The 10,311-nt window shown below is 53.1% G+C and overlaps 1 protein-coding gene across 2 annotated transcripts; it reads right to left on the minus strand.

Moving 5' to 3' along the window:
• Window positions 1–579: 579 nt before the first annotated feature.
• TMEM208 (transmembrane protein 208) lies at window positions 580–9,546 on the minus strand. 2 transcript variants are annotated; one of them, XM_065416565.1, is made up of 6 exons: window positions 9,465–9,546; window positions 7,778–7,873; window positions 6,710–6,769; window positions 6,146–6,282; window positions 2,333–2,417; window positions 580–1,039 (listed from the first exon to the last, which is right to left on the minus strand). In XM_065416565.1, the coding sequence occupies exons 1-6, from the start codon at window positions 9,468–9,470 to the stop codon at window positions 902–904; spliced, it is 522 nt and encodes a 173-aa protein (XP_065272637.1). In that variant the 5' UTR covers window positions 9,471–9,546; the 3' UTR covers window positions 580–901. The 2 variants fall into 2 exon arrangements, with proteins under 2 accessions (XP_065272637.1, XP_065272638.1); XM_065416566.1 differs by lacking the exon at window positions 9,465–9,546 and adding an exon at window positions 6,376–6,478 and having other exon boundaries at window positions 7,778–7,801.
• Between the last annotated feature and the right edge of the window lie 765 nt (window positions 9,547–10,311).

Raw genomic sequence — 10,311 nt, forward strand, 5'->3', positions numbered from 1 at the left:
GTGAGAGGGAACTGGATATTATTAAAGAAATCAAATTTAGGCTGCATGCCATGAAAAGCTTCTGACAGCGCGATATTGCCTCATGAGCAGGCGCTCTGGTCAGCACAGTCTGCACCAGAACTCAATCAACTGCTTATTTGCTTCCCACCCTTGGTCTAGACATTGCCTGTAAAAATGCCTTTGCCCTTGACCATTCCTCAGCTGTAAGGAGGATTTTAATTCCCCCAATAAAGATTTTTTTCCACTCGTGTTTACATGGGAAGTGTCAGTGACGCTGGAGGCCTCACTAGGGGACTAGCGAAGAAATGGGGGAAGGTGTCACCCAAGAACTTGAAATCTGAGCGCCAGCTTCTGGCAGTGCTGGGGGACTATTGTGAACGGTACCAGCCTGTCAGTGATAGTTCAGTGAGAGTAGCCAGCTCCACTCTGAATGTCCTTTCTCCATTGCTTAGAACTTTGTCAAACTTTCACTTGGCGGCATGACATTTTCCAGCTCTCATCTCTGCCTGCTGGTGATTTTGTTGTTGTTGTTGCAAAGTTTGACCCTGAAGCAAACATCGGCCACCAGTCCCATCGCTTAGATTCTCCTCTTTAATATATTTCCTCCAACAAGGCAATTCCCAATCCCCAAACTCATTACACCATTGCTTGAAAAAGCTATTTACACATATCCCATCGTAACCTCCCTCCCCCTTGTCAAGTAAGGCCCCAAGTGGTGGAGCAGCCCCTGATGTGACCATCAGAAGCAGTCAAGGGAAGTCTCTGGCAGCCTTTAGAGTGGAATGGATTGATGAGAGGGTGACAGACACTGTGATGGTTTCTGATTGGTTTAAATCGCATCCCTGATGAAGTAACCAGGTGGAGATGGTGAATTAGATCGAATTCACCCCCACGTGTGTAGCTAGAAGCGCTTCATCTGGCGGCGCTCCTGGCGGCGTTGCTTCTTCTCATTTGGCTCCTGGGTGGCAGCTGAAGAGTCGGCCGTGAGCCAGGGCCCCAGGATGTTCACCCACAGGAGATAGAGAGCCCGTCCTGGCGCCTACAAAGCACAACAGGCAGCAAACTCAGTTACTGTAGGACACCGCTCGGCTACCAGGGACCGCAGAGCTCTGGAGAAGCTGATTCTACATCCAGACCTGGGTCTAGTCTTTAATGACGTCAGTGCTGGTGAAAGGTGCCCCTAAATACGTGCCGCAGTCAATGGGAGCTGCAGGGGCTCCGCACTTTTGAGAACCACCCGCTTCTTTAGGGGCCTAAATATAGACTTGAGGCCTCATGACCGGAGCCTAGTCATGAAAATCTTGGCTTCAGTTCCTAAGATCTCCACAGACCAGGCCCCACTTCCCAGCAACGGGCTCGCCCCCATTCCAGGAGGACTGCTCCTCGGAATAGGAGAATATGGGCTACTCCATTTCAATGCTTATTCAATTCAGTCTATTCCTCCTGACAAGACGCCCAGTACAGGGGTCAGACACGAGGCCGCTCCGCCGACAAAGGAAAACATTCTGAGTTACGTTTTAGTCAGCCAGCCATTTATAACGGGTGGCTTCTGCCACACAGACCCACTGGTGACAAAGCTAGGTAATAATCAGTTTGCGGTTTTTAATCAGTCTATGCAGGAAGTTCTGTTTTGATGTACGTCTACCTGTGCCAGGTGTTAAAGTCTTTGATAAGTTAGAAGGGGGGGGGAGAATTGATTTTCAGGGGTGCTGAGCGCTCAGCAGCTCCCCAGTTCAGTCAGGGTTGCCCCTGCACCGACATGGTCAAGGCAAGGCAGGTAAATACTCACAGCTCACCCCGTCACCACGCACATGTAAAGTATCAATGCGCATCCCAAGACATCCTGGACTCTGCCCCAAATGCCCCTCCCCCATCTATCATTGCCCGCTGGGCCTCTCACTGTCCAAGGGCTTTCAGAGAGGTGCCACCCAAACCCCGGCAGGCCTCAGCATTCCCGTGCATAACGGCACTCTCTCTTCTGGAGAAGACTGGGGGAGGGCTGCATGGTTTACCAAAAACCAGCTCTAGGCTGGGAAGGGAGGGTGAGAAATGAAATGGAAATAAGGTGTAAACAGCGAGAGTAATTAACCACTGGGACAATTTACCAAGGGCCGTGATGGCTTCTCCATCCCTGGCCATTTTTAAACCAAGACTGGCGGTTTTTCTAAAATCTGCTCTGGGAATTCTGCTGGGGCAGGTCTCTGGCCTGTGCTATATAGGTGGGCAGCCTCGGTCCTTCTGGACGTGGAGTCTATGAACTGGAGCAGAGCTGGAAGGGAGAGCAAGGCAAGGTTTGAATCTGGGGGTAGGGAGAAGGGCCCCAAAGACTTACCAAGAGCCAGAAGTACCAGACATAGAGGGAGACACAGCTGAGCACTTGGACAATGGCTGTCAGTAGGATCACATCCTTGAGGTGCCTGAGAGGGACGGGAAAAGCAACAGGTTAATTGCACTGAGCCAGGGCCCGTTTTCTGTACTGAACATCTGCAGTCCAAACCCTGTCATCAACACTACAATTCTGCTGCCACTACAAAGCTACGGGGCTCCCCTCTAGCCCTTCCCAGTTCTCCTTTGGGCAGGAACAGTCCCATGGCTTTGGGAAACCATGTGTTCAATTCCCCATTCTGCCATGTGAGTTAGGGCCTCGGAGAAATAGTCTCTTCTGAAGACTCAAATAGGGCCTTGGGCTCCCCAGCGGAGGGGCAGGGCAGGCCTGTCTGAATGGGAGAAAAAATGATCAACGCCATTACAGGCAGCTACGTATGAATTTTGGCCTGTGTTCTGCATGAAGCCTGCTTGCTCACAGGACCCTGACTGGCAGCACTAGGAGAGGTGTTAAACTTCATGGTGCAGTCCCATGCCATAGCAGCTAGCCCCTCCGCATACACACAGCTGCTGAGCTAACACGACACAGCATCCCATGGATAAACATACCCCAAGGGGCACAAACAGCCGGAGGGTCAACTGCCCATTACTCATCTGACCCCAGGCCAGGTTCTCCCACCCCCCCCCTTTGATTTCCCACACACAAAACCATTGAGGTAACACACAAACGGCGAGAGCCATTGGCGGGGGTGGGCTGAATCGCAGCGCTCACAACAGCATGATACGTTTGTCTTCTACACAGCTCAGACACACCCAGACCGTTGTAATGTGCACAGAAGAGAAACACGACCCCCCGGCAGTCACATGAAACAACACGTACTAGAGTAAGAAACCAATAGGCTGGCATGCAGACACTGCACCAGCAGGAATTAGCATGTCTCACTGTATGCAGTGCCGCACCAAGCTACCCAGCATTTGGAAACAGCTTCTCTGGGTACTGATCTGGACCTGACCCACAGCACGTGAGCACCTCGCAAACAGGAATGAATTTCTCCTCACCACAGTCCACGGGGACTGAACCTAGATCTCCCAAGTAACAACTGCCTACACCACATCCTCGAGGAACGTACCAAATCCTCTTTGGGGTTAGACGGGACGCTGGAAATACATTCCAATCAGTACTGTACAAAACGCAGTTTCAAATGAGCGTTTGTTCCTGTGGCAAAGTACAACGTGACAGGACTGTCAGGTGAAAGGGAAGTGGAACAATGCTTCTTGGAGTGTTTCAAATGGCAAACTGACATGAACGGAACAGCTGAGAGTACAGCACATTAGTCCTAACACACTGCACACCTATTCTGATTCTGCTGGAAAAAATGCGCAGTAAAATACTGGAAAACCCAGAGATCACATCACTGGAGACTATTCCAATGCACAAACACAAGGGGGCAGAGTGGAGCAGTAAACCATAACTTTGCATTTGGTGACTTCGGTGTCTCTTAGCACATCTATGCTGCATTAATAGTGGATTTTTGCATGCACTATTATTTATCTTGGACAAAAATTATTCTAGGCAGTGAATTGTAGTATATCAGGCAAGTAAAAACTCTCTCTACTGCCCAGGCAAAAGTAACTCAGGACAGTTGTAACAGGAAAGATAGAACTTATATGAGCTGTGGATTCAAGGGACATATACAATCATTTACCTTCACTTTTTAGAACAAGCCAATAAAAGTCCCGTCCCTGCCAATCATCTTCCCTGCCATTCCCAATCACACAGCTGTATTGTGAAGCACCAGGCCATGTGTCACATCTGGAGCACTATCATTATCCAGCCAAACAATTTCCCATAGTACTAGGAGGATTTCAGAAAAGATCAGGTGGTTCCGTTTTTTCACTACCGCTCTGCCCTGTACAGTGTGCGTCACACAAAGGCCCCAGCAAGCTTTCCAGAGGTAAGTGGTCAATGAGGAGAGTAAGAGAGACACTAAGTAGTAAGGAGACAAGGGAGAAACCAGGTGGGTGAGGTGGTGATACCCAGGCCAGTTGCGCCAGAAGCTATAGTGCAAGCGGCCCTTGCACCAACACACGAGCAGTTTCTTTTTCTGGTGGTAGCCACCTTCCTCCTCTTCCCCCACCTCTCCTTCCCTGAGTCCTCCCTTGCCCAGAAAGTTTGAGAAAGTCTTTGGTTTAGCTGCAATGTCAACTTTGCCAACATGTGCAACAGACACAGAGGGCAACAGGAGGAGTCACAGAGTTGGGATGGCAACAGTGCAGTCAGATTGGGATGGTTCTGCTGTTCTAAGCCCCTGGTTCCCACCCATCAGCGGGGCCTTAACATTCAATGCTGCAGACATGCCTTCGGGGAGGGGATGCCACCCTGGGCCTCCCAGTGGAATTCAGTTTTTCCCCTCAATGTTTTCCACAGAATTTTAGTTCCAGGTTTAAAAAGGTGCCATTTCTTGCCTGTCTGTCAGAAGGGGGCCTCCTGAACATACAGCAACGCGGCGCCATCTGCCCAAGCCTGCACGTTAACCCCCCCGATTGTCCTGGCACCAGCTGACACGCGGCGACAGACCACTATGGCGACATCACCGTACCGTACAGGGCACTGTGGGAAGGAGTCAGGGATGTAAAAGGTTAAACGGTTAACATTAGGCTTACCGTTAACCAACCGTAACCATTAACACTCAGCCCCCGGCCCCACCAGAGCCACCTCGGTTAACCGGTTCAACGATATAATTTTAATCGTTTAACTGGTTAACTTTTTAAACGATATTTCCATCCCTAGGAGTGAAACTTTGTGTGTACTCCCCTCACTCTGATACTTACCCAGCTCACCCCTGGAGCAGACTGCCTGCCCCACCAGCGCCTCCTACTGCCTAGCTCTCTTCCTCCTGGGAGCGCCCCGGGCCCGAGAACAGGGCTGGGCACTGAACACACACAGACACACTCAGTCCCTGCCCCAGAGAGCTGACAATCAAAACAGAGCAGACAGATGCAGAGTGGAGGAAGGGACAGACACACAACCAGAATGCTTCACCTCGGATGGTGAGGACCTTTAACAAAGATTTGACAAATAGGTGGAGGGGACTGACTCTCTCTGGAAAGCGTGGGCTGGATCTCCGAGGAGAGGCCAGAGAACAAGGACTTGCTCTTGACTACACACAATTACCTGGTCTTTCCTGTAAGCAAGCTGAGGGTGCCTGAATTAGCTTAGCTCAGACATATAATTCAAGGTCTGTTAAGCAAGCTTGCTTTTCTTTTAATTCCATTGTCTCTCTTTTTAATAGGTCTTACTTTGTTCTAAGGAAACAACTCTTGTGTAGGTGCTTCAGGCAGCTAATCCAAGGAAAAGAACTTTGGAGAGGGTAAAGATTTTATGCACCCTAAACATCCCCCTCAGTCAAAGGGCAGGGGAAGAGCTGTCCTCTGCTAGAGAATGTAACACCCCAGGAGAGAAGCCAAAGGGCAAAGGAGGAGTTGGCGGAGCAGCTGGGTATGGTCACCCATCCAGCCTAGTGAAGGCCCTAAGCAAGTCACTATCTCAGCCTAGCACACTTCCTGGGGTGTCCCGTTACTCACTTCCTGGAGGTGGAGCTAGACGTTCAAGCAACGAGGATAGTTCGACGGATTCTTGGGAAATGACAAGAATGATTAGAAAGTTTCCCACTGGGGAGAGCAAGTGAACTCTGTGGGATGGTCTCAGAGCTGAGGCTCTGCTATGCTTCTGCCCACGCTCTCAGGGGTAAATGGGTCTGTGTACGCACTCAGGCAGCAGGTCCTGCTCACCTGGACTCGTGTGGGTGTGGACACTCACTCTGCCATCCCCTGCTCCATATTCAGGTCAATTCCCCCGTCAGCAAGGTTGCCATCGTCCGTGAAAGACGCCTTTGCCATGGAGCTCATGGAGCGGTAACTGGCACCGTAGATCACCATGCTAAACACAAACGCAACCTGCAACAAGCAAATAAAGATCAGCCATGAAAGCGACCAGCCCATAGGGTAAAGCAGCAGGAGCAGAGCCCCACAGCAATTATTTGTACTGACATTTCTGATCAGTGAAGATGTTCTCGTCTCAGCTGGGTAAAAGCCCCTCATGGGGTCTGTGTGTCCAGGGAAACATGGCTTATGCACTGCCTATCACAGCAACCTGGAAACAATGAGGGGGCAGCAGGCCCAAGACAGTGTGAGTGAATGCCAAACTCCACACTAACCCCAACAGGAGATCTGAGGGGCGCTGTTTGAACATCCAGTAAAGATTCCTCACAGCCCCAGGGAGAAGCAGAAGGAAGGGCGAGAGACTGGAACAAATACCCCAGCAGGTGTTACCCCCTCGCTTTCTCCACCCTGAACAGGGAAGGGTCAGAGATCAGGGACTTACCCAGGTCCAGAAGGAGGCTGTTGTGTAGAAGATCACCAGGTTCACAACTGCATAAATGGCCTGAAGACAAGGGAAATAAAGCCAAGCAGCCAGAATGAGCGAGTGTGAGGGGAAGGAACACCTCAGGGACGGGACAGCTTTGGGCCTTCTCCCAATATGCTATCATGAAAAATGGCCTGAGTCTCAGAGGGTCACCCCCACTTGCACCTTGCCTGCTTCTCCAAGATCTATTGCCCTACGACGCTGGAAAAGGAACGCTCCAGAGAGCTCCCTGGCGTCAGAAAGCTGAAGCTGGATCCAGACAGTTTTCAGAGCCAGGCAAGCCACAAGTCTATGAGCTGGCTCCAGCAGAGCAGAAATGTTCGTCTGACTAGGGGTGAAAGCTTTAAGGCGAAGGAGAGCTCCTTGCTTTCCTAGTGCTAGTTCTTAGCTCCTTCATACCTCCTAGCCACACCTGCCTTTACAGTACGCAATAGGCCAATACATATATGGAGTTTGGGGGATTGTTTCTGTCATGTGGGGCTGTACATTTCTCCTCCTCCCCAGAAAATAAAAACCCAAAGAAAGTCTTCCCCACCCCCGAGCTTTCAGAGCGCTGGGTGGGAGAAGGTGCACTTCCCAACCTGCAATCCCTCACTACAGGCCAGGTTTGGGTCAGCTCCCTCCCTGCTAACCCATTCCTGGAAGTTAAAACCATTCCACCTCCACTGAGAGACAGAGGTGTCAGCTCTTTCCCCAGGTCTCTGGGGACTCAGCAAGGTGTGTCACTGCTCCCCCTACAGCCCCTAAGTGCAGAAGTTACGTGAGGCCATACGGCCCTTTTCACATTCGCCCTGACTGAAATGGAGCTGCCAGCCAGAGAAGGAATCCCTTCTTCAATTCCCCCAACCCTTCGACCACTAAGGCCCCACAGGATTTAGGGCTGTCAGGCCCCACAAAAGGATGGGACAAAATAGGCATCTGGGAAGGAAGCAGTTTCCTGCCCAATATGCTCGGATTTGCCTTTGCAGCCAATAGCTGTAGACTGGAATTCATAGCCCTGGAAGACTGATGGAGAGAGACACTCACATTAGCACCAAGGATGATCCGCAGGTAGAATTTCAGAGTCTCCTTGTTCTCTTCAAAAATCTGCTTTTTGCCTTTGGTTCCCACCTTCCCCTTTGGCTAGAAAAAGAGCGCAGCCTTTAACACATACATCCTTGCACCCCTCTGCTCACATCTCAATCCCTTCTCCAAAGCTCCTCCTGCCGACACCCCCTCCACAACCCACTGATCCCAAAGGCAGTGCTGTTGAGGCCTGGAGTTATTATATAGAGTAGTCATTTAACTGCTTTGAGTGTGGAGACACCAGAAACTGAGTGCTCTTTTCATATGGTCTAAAGAGGAAAAAAAAATCTCCGTTCTGTCCAGCCGTCGTTGGGCGAATTCTTGTACACATGTATAATTTGCTTGTGGAACTGTAGGTTTCTTGCCCCAGCTGTTGTAGATGGCCGTTAAGGTCAGGCCCCTGGCTTTGCTTCCATATTCCAGGACAGGTTGGATTATGCTGTCAGGTCATTTTCATAGTAGTTTTCTGGTGGTCAATATTTAGCCTGTGGCTTTTGTTAATGGCACTTAAGACCTACAGGCTTCTTCTGCTCCTGTGTTTGTCAGCAGGCTGCACTTCCGAGGCCCATCTAGGTAGAGCTCCGTGTGGGTTCTACCCCAGCATTTATAAAGCATAGTTTAGTCGGCTGGTCTTTGGGCATTTTGTAGATGAACATTTTTTGTTTATCCTAAGTTGACTTGCAAAGTCCAAGCATTGCCATATGCTTCTAACTGTTGTCAGTTTCTCTGGAGGACAGCTTATGTGGGTGAGCATATCATCCCCAGTTTCTACCTCTGTTGTTCAGTCGGAGCCCTGGTTTGGAGAACTGTTTCAAGACAGTTGGTCAGTCATTGATGTCTACAGGCTGGACAGGGCAAGGCAACATCTCTGTCACTCCCCTTTCTTTCCTGAAGGCCTCTATCCGTATGTTGTCTATTATAACCCTACCCTTGAGGGATCCATACACAGCTCTAAAGAGACAGTCAATCGAAGTCATGTCAATTAAATAAACGAGCATCACGTTCTACATCCACCCTCGAGATCCCCTCACCATTTTCCGTGCTTTTACAATCACCCCCCCACTCCCGCACCCCGCTGTGCAGCCCTCGTGGGGGAGCAGAGATAGGGTCTCGCGCAGGGAAACACCCTCCTGTTTCGCTCTCAGGAGTGTCGAGGCTGAGGGCCTAGGCTAGGGGCGGGCGGACTCAGACCAGGCCAGGTCCGGACGGGGGGGACAGGGGAGCTCAGGCCAGGCATATGTGGGGGGAGGGGGCCAGGCGGGGGGCACTGGCCAAGCCCGGGGGAGGCTCATGCCAGGTCCAGGCGGGGCGGACGGGGGGCTCAGGCCAAGTCCAGGGGGGCTCAGGCCAGGCCATATGTGGGGGGAGGGGGCCGGACGGGGGGGGCTCAGGCCAAGCCCGGGGGGAGGGGGAGGGACGGGGGGGCTCAGGCCAGGCATATGTGGGGGGAGGGGGTCGGACGGGGGGGGCTCAGGCCAAGCCCGGGGGGAGGGGGCGGGACGGGGGGGCTCAGGCCAGGCCATATGTGGGGGGAGGGGGCCGGACGGGGGTGGGCTCAGGCCAAGCCCGGGGGGAGGGGGCCGGACGGGGGGGCTCAGGCCGCCCCCGGCGCTTTGCGGGAGTCCCCAGGCGCCCCGCAGCCCCTCACCGCCATTGCGTCTCCAGCTCCCCCGGCGGCAGCGACACCAACTCAGCACTAGCGCAGCTTCCGGCGCCGGGTCCGCGTCACCGGAAACGGAAGAGACGAAAGAGCGCTCTGGGAAAGAGGCGGGGTTCTGACCCCGCACCGGACTACAACTCCCAGTAGCCTTTGCGGCGTTGCCATGGTGAACCCGGAAGTGCGGGCGCAGAGACCGGCAGTGAGTGGGACTGACGGATACAGGGATGGGGTGGTAGGGCCAGGGGAGAGGCGTGAGTGACGGACGGACAGACAGACAGACAGGGGTGCGGCCGGTAGGACAGACAGACAGATGGGGTGCGGGCAGTAGGACAGGCAGACAGATGGGGTGCGGGCAGTAGGACAGGCAGACAGATGGGGTGGGGCAGTAGGACAGACAGATGGGGTGCGGGCAGTAGGACAGGCAGACAGGGGTGGGGGCAGTAGGACAGGCAGACAGGGGGTGGGGCAGTAGGACAGGCAGACAGGGGGTGGGGCAGTAGGACAGGCAGACAGGGGTGCGGGCAGTAGGACAGGCAGACAGATGGGGTGGGGGCAGTAGGACAGGCAGACAGATGGGGTGGGGCAGTAGGACAGACAGATGGGGTGCGGGCAGTAGGACAGGCAGACAGGGGTGGGGGCAGTAGGACAGGCAGACAGGGGGTGGGGCAGTAGGACAGGCAGACAGGGGTGCGGGCAGTAGGACAGGCAGACAGATGGGGTGGGGGCAGTAGGACAGGCAGACAGGGGGTGGGGCAGTAGGACAGACAGATGGGGTGCGGGCAGTAGGACAGGCAGACAGGGGGTGGGGCAGTAGGACAGGCAGACAGGGGGTGGG

Source organism: Emys orbicularis, chromosome 14 (assembly GCF_028017835.1).
Source record: "Emys orbicularis isolate rEmyOrb1 chromosome 14, rEmyOrb1.hap1, whole genome shotgun sequence".
NCBI lineage: Eukaryota > Metazoa > Chordata > Testudines > Emydidae > Emys > Emys orbicularis.

Bases quoted from the DNA above. Each gene is read 5' to 3' on its own strand.
- TMEM208 (XM_065416565.1), bottom strand. The intron at 6,283-6,709 runs GTAAGTCCCTGA...TGCTTGTTGCAG, and splicing joins CAGCCTCCTTCTGGACCTGG to GTTGCGTTTGTGTTTAGCAT. The intron at 1,040-2,332 runs GTAAGTCTTTGG...TGTGCTTTGTAG, and splicing joins TCTGGTACTTCTGGCTCTTG to GCGCCAGGACGGGCTCTCTA.